General features: G+C 51.5%; 1 protein-coding gene across 1 annotated transcript in view; it reads left to right on the plus strand.

The window, feature by feature from the left end:
- WDR59 (WD repeat domain 59) overlaps window positions 1-18,940 on the plus strand; it is an 885,758-nt gene that overhangs the window by 343,381 nt on the left and 523,437 nt on the right. Inside the window, exon 14 of the mRNA XM_078670030.1 lies at window positions 2,731-2,895. Within this exon, the coding sequence (XP_078526156.1) occupies window positions 2,731-2,895 (165 nt within the window). The remainder of the gene's footprint in view (window positions 1-2,730; window positions 2,896-18,940) is intronic.

The following is an 18,940-nucleotide window of genomic DNA, read 5'->3' on the forward strand; positions in this document are numbered from 1 at the left end:
GATGATGGTGATTCCGCCTCTGTACTTGTGAAGTCTGTGTTGCCTGGTGATCTTGTAGCCAGGTAGAGTTTGCTGTGGCGATGTCAGGTGCTAAAGTGAGGTTCAGCCAGGTTATCATGAGGAGAAGTATGTTGGGGCAGTGTCGTTCATCAAGTCCAAGATTTCTGTAGCTTGTTTTGTGAGTGAGAGGGTGTTGAGGAATATGCTTGCGAATCCGGAGTGTTATATGGGTGGTTGCAGGACTGTGTGAGTGAGTATGGTGTTGGATGACGTTGATGCTGGGTGTGGGTAACCGCATGAAAACTTGAAGGAAGAACAGGAGAACACTCCCTCTGTGTTGTGTGGTGCAGTGAGGAAGCAGTGTGGGGAGTGGGAGCCAGTGATGATGACATGAGGGTTGGAGTGGAGTAGCGTTGATAGGACTAGGGTCCCTGGTGCTGGGGAGAACCAGGGTCCCTGGCGCTGGTCACGGACAGGCGCAAATGGGCTTGCCTTTGGTGCTCTGTCAGTGTTCCTTTTGTGCAATTCCACGCTGTGGCCACAATTAAGTAGGACCAGGGAGTCGGGAGCAGTGTTGTCACTTCCTGTGCAGGTGGATCATGTGAAATCCAGTGACGTCACTTCCTGTGTAGATGTATGATGGAATGAGACCTCTTGCTGGGCTTCTTTTAATGACAATTTAGGCTGGAAACTAGTGATATAACGTTGTATGCAGACAGATAATGGAAAATCCGGGGTGATGTAGCTTTCTGTGCAGATTGATGATGGGAAATATTGTGGGCATCCTTGGCATAATAGATAACTTGTCTTGCACAGTTTGTCTCATCTTTGGAATACAATGGAAATTCTTTGTTTTTTTAAATTAAAGTTAGGAAAACAATACAGCAAAGAAATGTAAGACATAACATTAAAAGGAGTAGACACATAGCCGAAACATGTCACATCTGCTAGAATTATGTTATGTGAACCGTACACATCCCTATAGTAAAGCTCACAGAAAGTATGTTACCAGGAGCATACATCTAGAACTAGTCCTTCCTGAGATTCTCTCGTAGGGCTAGGTAGCCGGGACAACAGATATGACCATAAGGTGTCCCGCATATCTTCAGGTCAGGACTTGGTTCGTTGAAGTATAGCTTGCTTTTCAGGTTGGGCAGTACATAATTCCATAGCTCTGACCCAGCCTTTACATATTGGGGCAGGGTATTTTATCCATGTGATTACAATGTGATTACAACTCTCCACTTGTCAGCATTTGGTGAAAATATAAGCTGATATTTGAGGACTGTACCTGCAGGTTCTGTTGTCTGTAGGAGGTGTTTGTAAAGCATGTGTCTGCAGAAACCTCATCGTGTTGAAAGAACTACCTTTGTTTGTCACAATATCACCTGGATTGCAGGTAGGTAAAATAGAACAGTTTTTAGATGTTTCCTAAACTAAACATGATTAGGCTCAGCGTAAAGAGATGATTATAGAGAATTCCAGGTCCTTGCATGTGCAGTTGAGAATGTTCTGTCACCATGTTTGAGAGTACGAGATCTAAAGATTTAAACGTTACATGTTTTTGTACTTTCAGCCAAAGTAGATGAAGTAGAATAGGGGTTACATGGGTCCTCTTCAAAGAATTAGCGATGAGATGAGCTGCAGGATTTTGTACCACTTAAGGCTAATGGAAAAGCTCTTTTGGATAGGCTGAATAGGTGGCATTGCTACATTCTAATTCTGATTCTATCATTACATTTATCACTGTAACATGATGTTTATGGTTTAGAAAAGGAAAAAGGACTTTTAACATCTTTAGTTGCCAAACTCAGGATTTTGAAACATTCTTCACCTGGTTATTTAAGACAGATTCCTGTCGATATAGACACCAAGGTTGTAAACGGAACCTGCAGATACTGAACAGCTCTCTATCACATCCAGCCATGAATCTACTAATAGACCGGTATTCTAAAAGGGAACAAACAGCAATTCGGTTTTGTCTAGCTTCAGTTTCATAAAATTCTCAGACATCCACCATTGAATAATCAAAAGAGTTTTATAGATTCGGTTGAATGGCTGATTATGAGGAATCTAGATTATTTAGGCATAATATCAATGCATGTTGCAGTTCGGCCAGTGGAATCATGTATGTTTTAATTATGGAGGTGACAGGATTGAGTGTTAAGAGTCACCACTGCTAATATTCATAGGTTCCACTCGCAAATGTGGGCTCAATGCAGATGGTATATGTTATTTCAAAAATAATATAATCCAACACAGGTCGGTACCAGATATGAAACCAAGATTTTGTGATCCATGGCATTAAGGGCATTTTCTTAAAATGACAAACAAGAATTTCAGAACATTAGTGTATTTTAATGAAAATGACAACCGTATTGTTATAGCAAAGTTTGTGTAAGCTGGTGTTTGTGGGCAAAATTATTGCAATTCCAAATTAAATGTCTATCTTAGCTTGAAGTATCACTCAAATCCAACAATTGCAAATATTGTTTCCCTGTAGTTAGGGCTACTTGATGCTGGGCTATTATTTTTTTAACTCTTGTGGAGGCTTTAAACATTTATATTGCTAAAGATTTTTTATGACTGACTGCGGTCTGAATCTGTAAGATCTCTATAACTTGAGTAGTCTCCTGAACCTAGACAAGCTGGTGTCAACCATTGACTCTTGCATGCTATGAACATTGATCCTCCTTGTCCAATAGAACTCTTTTTGTCTTTCCTTGTCAGATGGATGCCTTGAATCGGAGCTGCACTGTGTCTGTGCACTGCGGCAACCACCGAGTGCGATTGATGGTGATGTTTCCTGTGCAATACCCAAACAATGCTGCACCCTCCTTTCAGTTTGTGAGCCCTACAACCATTACATCATCCATGAAGGCATCACTCTTAAAGGTAGTCCTCCATAAAACAATAGTTTCAATGGTTAGCCTCTCTCTTGTTTTAGCCCATCTGATGCTGTGCCTAACTCGAAGCTTGCCTGCCTTCTGTGGTGCTGCCTGTTTATGTTCTATTAAACATTTCAAGACCTATTCTGTTTGTTTGGTTCTCACAATTTATAAGCCAACCTCAATCTTGGCAAAGCAGTTTAAAATCAAATAAGGTGACACACCAAGTTATCATTGTTTTGTAAAAGTTGTCATCTGAAAGAAACAGGTTAGTATTAGATTCCTTACCTTAGAATATCCCCAGGCATCAGACTGGATCCGGAACCTTTTGCGTAGCAGTACCCTTGCGCGTCGGTAGGCGTCGTCTGCGGCTCTGCGTCCGTCGACGGAGTACTTAGACGCCGCCCTCGCGCGCTGACGTCAGTTCCTATTTTTTCCGCGCCAGCAAGCGCCGATCCGGCAACAGTGGTACCCTTAGTCAATTTTTGACTAAACTTTTCGCTCATTTTTCATCATTTTTTCGAGTCGAACAACTCCGACGGAGCCGTTAGAGATGCCCGGGTTTAAGCCCTGCGTCAACTGCAACCGACTGATGTCGGTTACCGACCCCCATCGCCGGTGTCTTCATTGCCTGGGGCCCGACCACGATGACAAGTCGTGCCCCGACTGCCGGGCCTTGACGTCGAAGGCTAGGCGGGAGCGGTCCCGCAAGCGCCTCGAGCTCCGGCAGTCGGCCCCGCGCCGTTCGAGGTCCCGGTCCGGAACGAGGTCGAGGGACCGGTCACTTGGCCGGAGTCTTCACGGCTTGGAGGATCGACACCACTCCTCGAGCTCCAAGTCCTCAGGTAGAAGGCACAAGAAGTCAAAGAAGCGACATCGCTCTTACGACTCCCCCTGACGCTCGCGCGACGCATCCGGGGGTTCGGGCACACTGCCCACGCGGCTCCGCTGGAGCCGCGGGCCTCGCGGCCTGCTCCATACCCACCGGTCCCTGGGCAGAACGTGACGCTGGAGGAGATTGACACCTTTCTCATGGCCATGAGGTCGCTCACTCCTCCGTCGGGTTCCGCGGCGCCTTCGGGCCAAGTGGCCCCGACTGGGAGCCCAAGCGGTCCGGGTGCTTCGTTCCCGGGGCCCTGCGGCACCGGGACCGAAGTCGCCGACGGCGCAGGGCCCCGCTAGATAGGGTCCGGTTCCGGGTCGTTGCCGGTCGACCTTACGACCTCGCCGGCGCCGGCCCCTAGGGTCATCCCCAGTCCCCCCCTCGGTCCCGTTCCGTCGCCGGAGCGGCGTCGCTCGAAGCCGCATTCGACGCCGAGAGAAGATATTTTCTTCTGTGATCCGGCCCCATCATTTTACCCTGAGTACCAGGAGATGGGTGGCGAGGCGGATTGGGAGGGGTCTGAGAACCCTCTGGCGCGTGAGTGCCAGTTTTATCAGGACTGGGCAGGTGAGCTAGGGGACACCAGTGGTCTGGACACTTCGCCAGACACTAGTTTTGTCTCCCCTCCTACCGTGGCTACGGAGGAGGGGGCTGCCTATAGTGTGGTGTTGACGCGGGCGGCCAAGGCCTTAGCCCTTGAACTCCCCGTCGCGTCAGTGAGGACTAAACTCCTCACTGAGGTCCTTAAACCGCAAGCAAGCTCTTCGGAGCCTCTGTTGCCGTTTATTGAGGCCTTGTCTGATGTTCTTTTGGGCACCTGGTCCAGGCCCGCTACAGATCCCCCTGTAGATAGGAAGGTGGCCAGACGCCACCGCCCGGCTCCGGGCGACCCTTGCTTCCTGTCCTCCCACCCCACTCCCGAGAGCCTGGTCATACAGGCCTCTAACTCCCAGACCGCATTCCCGACGGCTCCCCCCGATCGGGAATCCAAGAGGTACGAACAGTATGGCAAAAAGATGTTCTCCTCACTGAGTTTGGGGTTGCGGTCCGTTAACACCTCATGCCTCTTGGGCCGTTATACCCACTCTCTGTGGGACGCGGTCGCGGTCGTGCTGCCACAATGTCCGGATACAACGGACTCGCTGGGTAGAGCGATGGCAACGACGGTGGCTATTCTTTGCCACGCCTGGCTGAGGTCCGCCAACTTTTCGGCTGATGTCCAAAACACCCTTATGGACATGCCGTTTGATGGCCGTCGCCTCTTTGGCGACAAGGCAGACAGTGCGCTTGAGCGCTTTAAGGACTCCAGGGCTACTTCCAAGTACTTGGGCCTGTCGGCCTCGCGCCAGCAATCTGCTGCCTTTCGCCCCTTTCATGGCCAAGGAAGGGGCGCCCCCACACGCCCTGCCAGCCACAGGCCACAGACTAACATCCAGCGCGGTGGCGGATGTGGTAACCGCCGTGTCGGTGCCCGGGGACAACGGCGAGGCCAGTCCACATCTACCCCCGCAGCATCCGCCTCAAAGCCCTCCTAGTCCGAGCTTTCAGGCCCACGTGACGCCAATGGGGGGCAGGGTTCGCCATCACCTCCTCCACTGGCGCAACATCACATGGACAGATGGGTGTTGCAAATCGTCCGAAGGGGCTACTCCCTCCCCTTCAAGGCGACCCCTCCAGCCATGCCACCGCAGTACCACCGCGTGTCGGGGGATCATTTGAATCTTCTGCGAGAGGAAGTTGCGGCCCTCTTGGCCAAGGGGACCATCGAGCGCGTTCCTGGGCCAGAAGTAGGGTGTGGTTGTTACTCCCACTACTTTCTGGTTCCCAAGAAGGGCAAAGGGGGCCTACGCCCTATCTTAGACCTGCGGAACGTCAACGGCTTCCTCCGGAAAGAGAGGTTCAAGATGCTGAAATTGGCTCAGGTCTTAGCTGCCCTGGACCCGGGAGACTGGATGGTAGCGTTGGACTTGCAGGACGCTTATTTCCACATCTCCGTCCTGCCAGCCCTTCGGCGCTACCAGCGGTTCACGGTAGGCCATGATCACTTTCAGTTTACCATGCTCCCCTTCGGCCTTACCAGCGCCCCACGGGTGTTCACGAAAGTGATGGCGGTGGTCGCAGCTCATCTGCGCAGGTTAGGGGTTTCAGTCTTTCCCTACCTTGACGACTGGTTGTTGAAGGCGGGCTCGCCCCAGACAGTCGTCAGCCACCTCCAGACTACGGCCGACCTCCTGCACCTGTTGGGGTTCTCCATCAATGTGCCGAAGTCGCACCTGTGTCCCTCTCAGAAGCTCCTCTTCATTGGAGTGGTTCTAGACTCTGCGCGTTTCGGGTTTATCCTCCCGAACAGCGGGTTCGGGATATTCAGGCTCTGATTATGATCTTTCAGCCTTTATCCCGAGTCTCGGTCAGGTTGACGCTGCGGCTTCTGGGGCTGATGGCCTCCTGCATCCTTCTGGTGCATCACGCCAGGTGATGGATGCGGGCTCTGCAGTGGGACCTGAAGTTTCAGTGGGCCCAGCATCAGGGCAACTTGTCCGACCATGTCTTGATCTCGGAGGGCACTGCAAGACAGTTGGAGTGGTGGCTCACGGACCACGATTGGGTCAGCGCCAGATCCCTCTCCCTACCCCAACCGGAGCACGTAGTTGTGATGGACGCGTCCCTCCAGGGCTGGGGAGGCCATATATCGGAGAGGCGGAGATCAGAGGCCTCTGGCTCCGGCGGAGTCCCAGCTCCATATCAACCTTCTGGAGCTGCGGGCGATCCGGCTTGCACTGAAGGCATTCCTCCCCTCTGTCCGGGGGAGTGTAGTGCTGGTGTTCACGGACAACACCGCCGCCATGTGGTACTGCAACAAACAGGGCGAGGTGGGGTCGTGGACATTATGCCAGGAGGCTCTGTGCCTCTGGCAGTGGCTGGAACATCAGGGCGTGACCCTGGTGGTTCAACACCAGGCAGGTTCCCTGAACGCCAGGGCGGACGAACTCAGCCGTCGGTGCATGATGGATCACGAATGGCGTCTGAACTCAGACGTGGTGCAAGGCCTCTTTCAGCAGTGGGGAGAGCCTTGGTTAGATCTATTCGCCACAGAAGAGAAAGCGCAATGTCATCAGTTCTGCGCGTTAGAATTTCCAAGGCAGCACTCGCTCAGGGACGCTTTACGTCGCGAGTGGAGTTGCGGTCTGTTGTACGCCTTTCCGCCTATACCACTTCTGCCCAGAGTGCTGAAGAAGATCAGGCACGACCGGGCCAAGTCATCTTATTGGCTCCGGACTGGGCACGGAGGTTCTGGTATCCCGAGCTACTCAGCATGTCTGTCGATCCCCCGATTCGTCTGCCCCTTCAGGAGGACCTTCTGTCGAAGCAGCAGGGGACGGTCCTCCACCCAAACCTGTCCAGTCTTCACTTACATGCGTGGAGATTGAGCGGCGGGAGTTGAGGCCATTTGACTTCCCTCCTGAAGTCTGTAATGTCATTCTGGCAGCCAGGCGTCCCTCTACAAAATCGGTATACGCCTGCAGGTGGAACAAATTTGTGGCATGGTGCACAGCAAAGGCTGTGGATCCCCTTTCTGCCCCTCTTTCAGAGGTTCTCCTCTTTCTTCTTTCTCTTGCCCAGCAGGGCTCTGCTCTGGGCTCTCTGAAGTGCTACCTCTCGGCCATTTCTGCCTTCTTAAGGCTTCCTGATCAGCCCACTTTGTTCAAGTCCCCGGTTGTAAATAGGTTTTTGAAGGGCATCACTCATATGTTTCCTCCAGTTCCTTTCGTGATGCCTCAGTGGGACTTGAACCTTGTTCTAACTTTTTTGATGTGCGCTCCCTTTAAGCCACTTCATAACTGTCCTCTTCGCCTCCTTACTCTGAAGACCGCTTTCCTGGTTACCATCACCTCTGCCAGGAGAGTGAGTGAGCTCCAGCCCTTTCTTCTAAGCCTCCTTTCCTTTCAAAACATCCGGATAAAGTTGTGTTGTGGACGCTACCCTCTTTCCTGCCCAAGGTAGTCACAGCCTTCCACATCGGGCAGTCCATCACTTTGCCCACCTTCTTTACTCCTCCGCATCCCTCGAAAGAGGAAGAGAGGCTCCACCGTCTGGACCCAACACGTGCGCTCTCATTCTATTTGGATCGCACACGCCAGTTCCGGGTGGATGACCAACTCTTTGTTGGTTATGTGGGCGCTAAGAAGGGACCGGCGGTGCACAAACAAACCATTTCTCGATGGGTTGTCTTGTGCATCAAGGCTTGTTACTCTTTGGCTCGAAAGGAGCCTCCTGTGGGGCTTCGTGCCCATTCCACACGGGCCACGGCGGCTACTACTGCCCTGGGCCGGGGAGTCCCCTTGCAGGACATCTGTCAGGCGGCTACATGGGCCTCGCTGCACACGTTTGCAAGACACTACTGCCTGGACAGCCAAGTCCGTAGAGATGGCTTTTTCGGTCGTTCCATTCTCCAGGACTTTCTGGTGTGATCATTGGTTCGCAGAGCCACCACTGTGGTTGGTATTGCTGGGGTATCTATTCTAAGGTAAGGAATCTAATACTAACCTGTTTCTTTCAGATGCACAAGTTATCCAGTATTTGGGTGTCTTTCATTGATTCACATGCCTGAATCATTCCCCGTCGTCGAGACGGGAGCCTCCGGTATATAAAAAGTAATGTCCTAAAGACATACATAGAAAAGAATAGGCCCAAAGGTCTCACCTTAGTAGCCTATCCACGTCCTTTTGTAGGAAGGACCAAACAGAGCAGGCCCCAAGGGTCCCACCTTGGTGGCCTATCTGTGTCCTTTTGTAAAAAGAACCAAATAAAGTAAAACAGCCAATCAGCTACCACCTCCCTCTAGAACCTTCCTGCCAGGAGCCCAAGTCTCTCAGATTTTCTACCGCACGTTGTGCTAGGGAGTCTCCACCTGAGTTCTCCTCAGGAATTTCTCTTTTCTTCAAAAAACAACTTTAATTATTCTCTACAGTTATGTCTGATAGTCAGAAGAAGGGTCTTTTCCGGGCTTGTTCTTCCTGCAGCAAGAAAAGACTTCACATTGAGGATAGACATGATAAATGTTTATATTGCCTCTACCCTCACCACCAGGCAAAGGACTGCAAAATATGTCGGACCTTCTCCAACAAGAACCTCAAGGACCGAGAAGGTCGACTTCTGTTGTGGCTCAACAGGCTCAAGACCAAGACTGATGACTTGGTGTCCGAAGGTGAGAGTGTGTCTGGAGTGTCGCAATTTTCCTTGAAGAGGCCAAGGGTTTCTTCCCCTAGCCCCACAGACACCCCTCCTATGAAGACTTCTAAAAAGTCCTCAGAGGGCAAGCCATCTGTGTCTGGCAAGGACCTGCCTGTCCCCGGGAAGCAGCCACTGGTCCTGGCGACGACGACAACGGCGTCGATGGTGCATTCAGCACAGAAAACCGTCTCAACGTCGACGACGACAGTGTCGACGACGACGGCCTCATCGGCTTCCTCCTCGACGACGAGGACCACGCCTTCGTCGGCGAGTGGACCTACGCCGTCGACCATCCCGGTCACACCATCGACGACGAAGATATCGTCGTCGACGACAAGACCCTCGTCGAAGGCGACGACGACACCGTAGACGAGAACAACGCCGTCGACGAAGTCTACCTCGTCGTCGACGGTGGGAAAGCCGTCGACGACGAGTACACCGTCGACGGTGGGGACTTTACCGTCGACGAAAATGTCGTTGAAGAAGACATTGTCGTCGCAGCCACCGTCGACGACGACTAAATTACCGTCGACGACCATACCTACCACGGCACCGTTGCTTTCAGCGTCGACGTCGACAGGACCCTGGAAGGAGTCTGCACTCCTCTCCCACGCCATGGATGCCTTTCCACCGCAAGTGAGCCATGTCACTGTGAAAATTACTAAACGGCCTATTACGCCGCAGCAGATCTCGCCCGGTAGGATACAACAACTTCCTCCGGCCTGTCTACTACAAGGTCAGGAGTCGGACGAGGACTCCTTTACACAGGCTACTATTCCATCGGACCTAGTCCTGAAATGCCAAACCACAGACGAGGAGCCGGAAGAGGAGGAAGACCTTCTACAACAACAGGTCCAACCTCCGCCCCAGACACAGATTACTCCTATGGTGTGTATCCCCGCATCCATTGTCTCGGACCTACAATTCCTCATCCAGGATTATAAGGAAAGGTTCCCGGAGAAACGTTCTGCGTCAGCACCTCCAGCTGCACAGGCGCCAGCTCCTTCATCTCGCCATAGACCAACTCCCCTGGTCATTGAGAAGACACAGGTTCCGATTCAGGGCGCTCCCTCATCTGACGATGAGGAGAGGGAACAGGAGGACGGTGAAGTCGATGACGACCAGTCGGACCCGGATGCAGACCAAGATTATGTGGCACATTCTCCAGCCTCTCCGGATCCGCAGACCTCGGAGTCTCCACCTGCAGACATCGGTGGATTCCACAACATCATTGAGCGGGCGGCCAAGAGGTTCCATATGTCCATGGAAACTCAGGAAACGGAATGCTTCCTTTATGACTTCAAGGAGCCCACTAGGAAGACTTCAAGATCAATCCCCATAATTGACTACATCTGGAAGCAGGGCAAACAAATCATGCAAGCGCCTGCTTCTATACAGGTGGTGGTGCCCAGGCTTGATAAGAAATACAAGGCCACCTCCACGGCACCGGCATGCCTGACAGGTCACCCCAAACCAGATTCCGTGGTGACTCAAGCGGCGCAGAAGAACTCTCGAAATCCAGCCTCGCCTCTATCGACGCCACCTGATAAGGAGGGCAGGAAACTGGATTCCGTTGGCAAACGCTTTACTACCACTTCAGCCATGACGGTCAAAGTGGCTAATTCGATAGCCCTCCTGGGCCGTTACAATCGCCAACTCTGGGCGGACATTGCACCCTATCTTTCAAATCTGCCGGAGGATGTCAGAGAGGAGGCACATTCACTTCTCTTGGAAGGACAGACCTCTGCCTCAGAGCTCATCGATTGTGCCATTGATGCCGCCATGACTGGTTTCCGGCAACTGACAGGGGCTGCAGTCCTGAGGCGACAGGGCTGGCTCAAGGCCACCACTTTCCGCCAGGAGGTGCAAACCAGGATATTAGATATGCCTTACAATGGCCAGCATCTGTTTGGGGAACAGATTGACGCGGCCCTTACCACCATAAAAAAGGACACGGATACTGCCAAGGCTCTGGGTACTTTACAATTCCGGACCCAGTCCTTTCGTGGCAACCGGGGAAGAGGTCAACCTGCATACAAAGGTTCCTATCAGAATCGGTCTTCGTACACATATTCACAGTCCAAGCCGCAGTTTCAACAGCGACAACCTCAACAAGGCCGACAGTCTTCCTACGGCAAGTCCAATTACCGAGGAAGAGGCCAAAAACGACCTGCTGGCAACAGACAATGACTTGTCTCCCTCGCTAGCCCCTCCACCACTACATTCTTTAAGACTTGGAGGGAAACTGAAATACTTCCATCGCAATTGGCAAACTATAACAACGGATCGGTGGGTACTCCAACTCATTCGATTTGGACATTCCCTAGAATTTACCTCTATCCCCCCAACTACGCCACTGTGCCAGCGATCACACAGGCACCTACGATTACTTCTTCAGGAAATAGCTTCCATGCTGCAGAAAGGAGCGATAGAGAGAGTTCCACGGGCCCACAAGAATCAGGGTTTCTACTCTCACTTCTTCCTAATCCACCAAAAAGGAAAGAAATGGCGCCCAATCCTGGATCTCAGGGCACTCAACGTGTTCCTAAAGAAACAATCGTTTCGTATGGTGACTCTGCAAGAAATCCTTGGTCTGCTGGAGAAAGGGGACTACATGACGTCCTTAGACCTCCAGGACGCCTACTATCATATACCTATTCTCAAAGGGCACAGGAAGTTCCTCAGGTTTGCGGTGGCAGGACAGCACTACCAATTTCGGGTCCTTCCATTTGGCCTCAAATCGGCCCGAGGATCTTTACCAAATGCCTTTCACCAGTGGCAGCATTTCTTCGTCAACAAGGCCACCAGGTGTTTCCATACCTGGACGACTGGCTGGTGAAAGCACCGACGGCGGCCGCCGCGGCCTCGTCCTCCAGCGCCTGTCTGGATATTTTCCACCGCCTAGGACTGACCCTCAACACTGCCAAGTCAACTCTGGAACCCACCAAGGTCATCACGTTCCTTGGAGCGACTCTGGACACGGACCGTGTCAAGGCTTTCCCCTCTCAGGAGAGGAAAATCAAACTCATCTCCTTGGCCAAGGCAGTGGCTTCGCGGAAGACTCTTCCGGTCCGCACGTTCAAGTCCCTCCTAGGCATGATGTCCTCATGCATACTGCTCATTCCACACTGCCGCCTAAAAATGCGTCCACTTCAGGAGGCACTGACAAAGCAATGGACTCAAGCCACAGGTTCTTTCGAGGACCGCATACGAGTCACTCGACCCATTATCAATCATTTGCAATGGTGGACATCTCTCCACCATCTGTCAAAGGGTCTGCCGTTCCTGCTCCCAGCAGAGCCACACGTAATAACTACGGATGCGTCCCTGGAAGGCTGGGGAGCTGTCCTCCAGGAACTCCAAATCAACGGCAAATGGACAACACAGGAAACCAGGCTCCATATCAATCTGTTGGAGTTACGGGCGGTTTTCCTAGCTCTACAGGCGTTTCTTCCACGCATTCGTCACTCCCCAGTGCTCGTCAGGATGGACAACACCACGACGATGCACTACCTGAACAAACAGGGGGGGACGCGTTCCATCTCGTTATCTCGAGAGGCGCAAAGAATCTGGAACTGGCTTCTGGCACATGGAATAGCGTTGAAAGCGGAGTACGTCCCGGGCAAGGACAACGTCTTGGCGGACGCACTGAGCAGGGAGAAGTCTCCTTTCCACGAATGGGAACTGGACAGGGAGGTACTGGACCATATCTTCCAGGAGTGGGGCACCCCGACCATAGACCTCTTTGCCACCAGAGAGAACGCCAAATGCCCAAGCTTCGCAAGCAGGCATCACCACTCAGGAACCCTCGGGAATGCATTTTCCATCGCATGGCGCAACGTCTTTGCGTACGCCTTTCCGCCATTCCCACTGATACCCAGGGTTCTCAGGAAGATGAAATCGGAACCCTGCACTCTGATCCTCATTGCTCAGTCCTGGCCGAGGCAGCACTGGTTCACGGAGCTTCATCGCCTCTCTGCCCGGCCCCCTCTTCGCCTGCAGCAGTTTCCGGCCCTGATCACGATGTCTCAAGGGCAGGTTCTCCACCCGAACCTGAGCTCTCTGAAGTTATCAGCCTGGCTCCTGAATACCGCGAATTCAGCCATCTGAACATCCCGCAGGATTGCAGAGATGTCCTTGCGAAAGCTAGAGCGGTCAGCACTAACAAAACCTACTCACTAAAATGGAAGCGATTCTGTTCCTGGTGTGTGGATCAAGGCTTGCACCCCTTCCATGCCACTCCACAGCAGCTGCTACCATACCTGTTACACCTTGTGCAGTCAGGCCTTGCGCATACATCCATCAAAGTGCATCTAGCGGCGATTTCAAGGTTCACAAGGACGGCTGCAGGCCCATCTTTGTGGGCGGACAGGCTCATCAAACAATTCCTAAAAGGTCTATTCAGGTCCTTTCCACGACCACGGCCTATTCCTCCATTGTGGCACCTCAATGTGGTTCTTCATCAACTAATGAAGCATCCCTTCGAACCCATCCATAAGGCAGAGATCAAGTTCCTCTCTTGGAAAACGGCCCTCCTCCTGGCACTAACCTCTGCCAGAAGGTCAGTGAATTGCAGGCTCTATCCATCCAGGATCCTTTTCTTCAATTCAGAAAGGACAGAGTCATTCTGAGGACTAACCCTCGCTTCATTCCAAAGGTCCCCTCGGACTTCCATCTTAATGAACCAGTGGTGCTTAGATCGTTCTTTCCGAATCCTACCACGGCAGCTGAAAGAACTCTACATTCTCTAGATCTAAAGAGATGTCTTAAATTCTACAACGATAAGACACGACACTTTCGAAAGTCTTCCCAGCTCTTTATTGCCTTTTAGTAGACCGAGACTGGGCATGCCCCTGACAAAGCAGAGCATCTCAAGATGGATCTCTTCTGCGATCACCTTTTGTCACGACAAGGCCGGACGGCCTTTAGACTCACGAGTCAAAGCTCATTCGACTAGAGCCATGTCCACGTCTGCGGCGCTGTTCGCTGGAGTGCCGATATTGGACATCTGCAGAGCGGCGACATGGAAGTCCCCGCACACCTTCACCAGGCACTACTGCCTGGATACTGAGCTGATGAAGGATGCAGCAGTGGGCCGAGCAGTACTTCGCCATCTATTCCAGTGAGGTGAGCCCTACTACATCCCTCCATCCTTTACGGGTATGCACATTCTCTTACTGTATTTATATGCCATTGCATTTTGTGCTTTATAGTCATGTGATATGTGTTATCTACATGTTCATACCTGATCTTCATACAGAATGTGCATAATGTATTGCTCGCTACTCTGATTCAGGCATGTGAATCTATGAAAGACACCCAAATACTGGATAAGAAATGCGTTACTTACCTGTAACTGCAGTTATCCAGTATTAGTGTCTTTCATAGATTCACATGCACCCTCCCGCCTCCCCTGGCTGGGCTCACCTTTCTCTCTAATGAGTTTACGCCTAACTAGCTTGGTGCGTACGAAAATCTGAGAGACTTGGGCTCCTGGCAGGAAGGTTCTAGAAGGAGGTGGTAGCTGATTGGCTGTTTTACTTTATTTGGTCCTTTTTACAAAAGGACACAGATAGGCCACCAAGGTGGGACCCTTGGGGCCTGCTCTGTTTGGTCCTTCCTTCAAAAGGACGTGGATAGGCTACTAAGGTGAAACCTTTGGGCCTATTCTTTTCTATGTATGTCTTTAGGACATTACTTTTTATATACCGGAGGCTCCCGTCTCGACGACGGGGAATGATTCAGGCATGTGAATCTATGAAAGACACTAATACTGGATAACTGCAGTTACAGGTAAGTAACGCATTTCTTACTTACCTTCGGTAACGATATATCTGTAAGAAATAGTAGTTAGTATTAGATTCCTTACCGCCCCACCCATCCTCCCCGTTCTGCGAACCGATATCTAGGGTTAAGGTCATCCCCTTTCAGGGCCCTAGTTTCATGGCACCAGTGTTGGTTTTTATCATGGCTCTGCGTTTCTGGCACGGAAAAGCTGTGTATAAGAACTGACGTCAGCGCGCGAGGGTGCCGTCTAAGTACTCCGGCGACGCCATCCCGGCGGCGACGCGGATCCGCAGACGACGCCTACCGACGCGCAAGGGTACTGCTACGCAAAAGTTTCCAGATCCAGTCTGACGCCTGGGGATATTCTAAGGTAAGGAATCTAATACTAACTACTGTTTTTTTACAGAAATATCATTACCGAAGGTAAGTAACTTGTGCTTTTGGTCTGGACCACGGAAATGTCTCAAAGCTATTCATCTTCCATTTTCCTCAACCCTCCCTTCTTTCTGTCATCTCCCCATACCTTTGTGCTCTCCTTATCTTTTTAGGTTTCGCCTGCCGAAGGCTGCGCTCTGCGCAGCTTATCGGCGCAGGCGAAATCTAATGTTTACTATATGGGCTACAGGAACGTCCCCCGGCTCCCATTGGCTAGCTCCATAAATGGAGGCTAGCCATTGGGAGCCCGATCTGTCCGTCAAGGCCGGACCAGATTCGGGGGCGTTCCCGAGATTTTTTCGCTCTCCGCCTCTGCGATGTCGTCATCGCGGCGATGGGCGGAGTTTCGTTTTTTTTTTATGGGTTTGTTTTTGTCATATGGCCGCCGGAGGAAGCCCAGGTGAGTGCTTGTTTTCTTTTTTGCCACGTCTCAGATTTCGCCCCTCGCTAACCACCCCACCCCATTGCCCTCAGTTCGTGGCTCCTTCTCTAGGGGGTCTTTTAAAAATATTTGTTTTAATTTATTCGGTACGTGAGAACGCTTATCTCTTTCCTGTGACACTGAGCCACATGGAGGAGCGTTACCGATGATCACTTCACTCGGCACACCTAAACTACATTTGCCCCCACCCCCCCTCCCGCTGTTCTTGTCCCCGTTCCCGCCCCCCTCCCGCTGTCCGTGTGTGTCCGTGCGAGTGAAATCATCCCAACACCTTCGCACCCTTCCTTTTTTTCTTTTTTGCCACGTCTCAGATTTCGCCCCTCGCTAACCACCCCACCCCATTGCCCTCAGTTCGTGGCTCCTTCTCTAGGGGGTCTTTTAAAAAAATTTGTTTTAATTTATTCGGTACGTGAGAACGCTTATCTCTTTCCTGTGACACTGAGTCACATGGAGGAGCGTTACCGATGATCACTTCACTCGGCACACCTAAACTACATTTTGAGCATACGCAACCATTTTTTCACATGCAATGTAATGTGGACCCGTACCGGTCATTCATTTACATTTGGTTTACATTGGTTTGATTACCCTTGCAATCAGAACCATCCGCACATATCGGGTGTGATAAACCGTAACATTTATCAAATCATTTGTTGGGTACACAATGGAATCTATACCCATTGCTTTCTCCAGATGTCTAGTCTGTTTTGTGACCTTCTCACAGCCCCTTCACTACAGTGATTTGATACATTTAGTTCCGAAGCGTGCAACTATTTTTTGGTGGTATTGTGTGGTTTGGTGAAAGCTGATTGTGCTTGGAGAGGTTTTTCTTCAGTAAGAGGTGTGCAATACTGACACCCAGGCACGAGGAAGAAGTGAGGATTAATCTATTTAAATATGTTGGAACGGAGGTCTAGGTTATGTTCCCAAAAGAGAAGGGAGTATCAATTTTTGTGGCATTTTTTTGAAGCCTCATTGTCTATTTCTTCATGTGAGTTTTGCTTTATTTAGGATCAGAAGCTGTCTTGGGGTACTTTGTTGCCTTCTGCCTGGCACAGCATGTTGTATAGTATCACCAAAAGGCACTGTGGATGCCAGTAAGTACGAAAGGCAACACCAATTGACTTTGCCTATGCTAGGGAGTGCAGAGTGACTAGGGAGTGCAGAGTGACTAGGGAGTGCAGAGTGACTAGGGAGTGCAGAGTGGCTAGGGAGTGCAGAGTGGCTAGGGAGTGCAGAGTGGCTAGGGAGTGCAGAGTGGCTAGGGAGTGCAGAGTGGCTAGGGAGTGCAGAGTGGCTAGGGAGTGCAGAGTGGCTAGGGAGTGCAGAGTGGCTAGGGAGTGCAGAGTGGCTAGGGAGTGCAGAGTGGCTAGGGAGTGCAGAGTGGCTAGGGAGTGCAGAGTGGCTAGGGAGTGCAGAGTGGCTAGGGAGTGCAGAGTGACTAGGGAGTGCAGAGTGACTAGGGAGTGCAGAGTGACTAGGGAGTGCAGAGTGACTAGGGAGTGCAGAGTGACTAGGGAGTGCAGAGTGACTAGGGAGTGCAGAGTGACTAGGGAGTGCAGAGTGACTAGGGAGTGCAGAGTGACTAGGGAGTGCAGAGTGACTAGGGAGTGCAGAGTGACTAGGGAGTGCAGAGTGACTAGGGAGTGCAGAGTGACTAGGGAGTGCAGAGTGACTAGGGAGTGCAGAGTGACTAGGGAGTGCAGAGTGACTAGGGAGTGCAGAGTGACTAGGGAGTGCTAGGGAGTGGAGAGTGACTAGGGAGTGCTAGGGAGTGGAGAGTGACTAGGGAGTGCTAGGGAGTGGAGAGTGACTAGGGAGTGCTAGGGAGTGGAGAGTGACTAGGGAGTGCTAGGGAGTGGAGAGTGACTAGGGAGTGCTAGGGAGTGGAGAGTGACTAGGGAGTGCTAGGGAGTGGAGAGTGACTAGGGAGTGCTAGGGAGTGCAGAGTGACTAGGGAGTGCTAGGGAGTGGAGAGTGCTAGGGAGTGCTAGGGAGTGGAGAGTGCTAGGGAGTGCTAGGGAGTGCAGAGTGACTAGGGAGTGCAAGGGAGTGCAGAGTGCAAGGGAGTGCAGAGTGCAAGGGAGTGCGAGGGAGTGCAGAGTGACTAGGGAGTGCAGAGTGACTAGGGAGTGCAGAGTGACTAGGGAGTGCAAGGGAGTGGAGAGTGACTAGGGAGTGCTAGGGAGTGGAGAGTGACTAGGGAGTGCTAGGGAGTGGAGAGTGACTAGGGAGTGCTAGGGAGTGCAGAGTGACTAGGGAGTGCAAGGGAGTGCAGAGTGCAAGGGAGTGCGAGGGAGTGCAGAGTGACTAGGGAGTGCTAGTGTGTGGGCTGTGAGAGCTGTGTGGGCTGTGTGGGCTGTGAGAGCTGTGTGGGCTGTGTGGGCTGTGAGAGCTGTGTGGGCTGTGAGAGCTGTGTGGGCTGTGTGGGCTGTGAGAGCTGTGTGGGCTGTGTGGGCTGTGAGAGCTGTGTGGGCTGTGTGGGCTGTGAGAGCTGTGTGGGCTGTGAGAGCTGTGTGGGCTGTGTGGGCTGTGAGAGCTGTGTGGGCTGTGAGAGCTGTGTGGGCTGTGAGAGCTGTGTGGGCTGTGTGGGCTGTGTGGGCTGTGAGGGCTGTGGACTGTGAGAGCTGTGTGGGCTGTGAGAGCTGTGGGCTGTGAGAGCTGTGTGGGCTGTGGGAGCTGTGTGGGCTGAGAGAGCTGTTGGCAATGTAAATAACTGCCATTTATTTATAAAAAAAAAAAAAGAAATGTCATGAGCAATGCCAATAGCTCTAACTTTTCCAAAGGCGAAAGAGAGCTGAGCTGGGCTGAGAGAGCTGTTGGCAATGTAAATAACTGCCATTTATTTATAAGAAAAAAAAAGAAATGTCATGAGCAATGCCAATAGCTCTAACTTTTCCAAAGGCGAAACCATTGCATTGTAAATGCTTGTTTTGATTTGTTCTCCCACTCTGTGACTCTGTTCACTAGTTAGCCATTTAATTTCTACACATTTCTCGTTTATATCACTGCATCATTAGTCTAGAGTGTACCTCTGTTTGAAATGCCCCGGCTTGCGTTGATGCTTCCAAGTACACACTTTCAAATAGGGTTCCACGTCGGTGTGAAGGGCTAGACACTAAATTGTGATATCCAAAAATGTGAGTACTGGCCTAATGATCTTGAGGTGCTCTGTTCCCATAAAAATATACATTGCCATTCTGCAGGTTCAGGTCCCTAATGTACATAATGGGTTTCCCTTGGTAGTGTGTATGTCTTTACAACAGATGCCAA

The sequence above is a fragment of the Lissotriton helveticus genome, chromosome 12, assembly GCF_964261635.1.
Source record: "Lissotriton helveticus chromosome 12, aLisHel1.1, whole genome shotgun sequence".
Taxonomy (NCBI): Eukaryota; Metazoa; Chordata; class Amphibia; order Caudata; family Salamandridae; genus Lissotriton; species Lissotriton helveticus.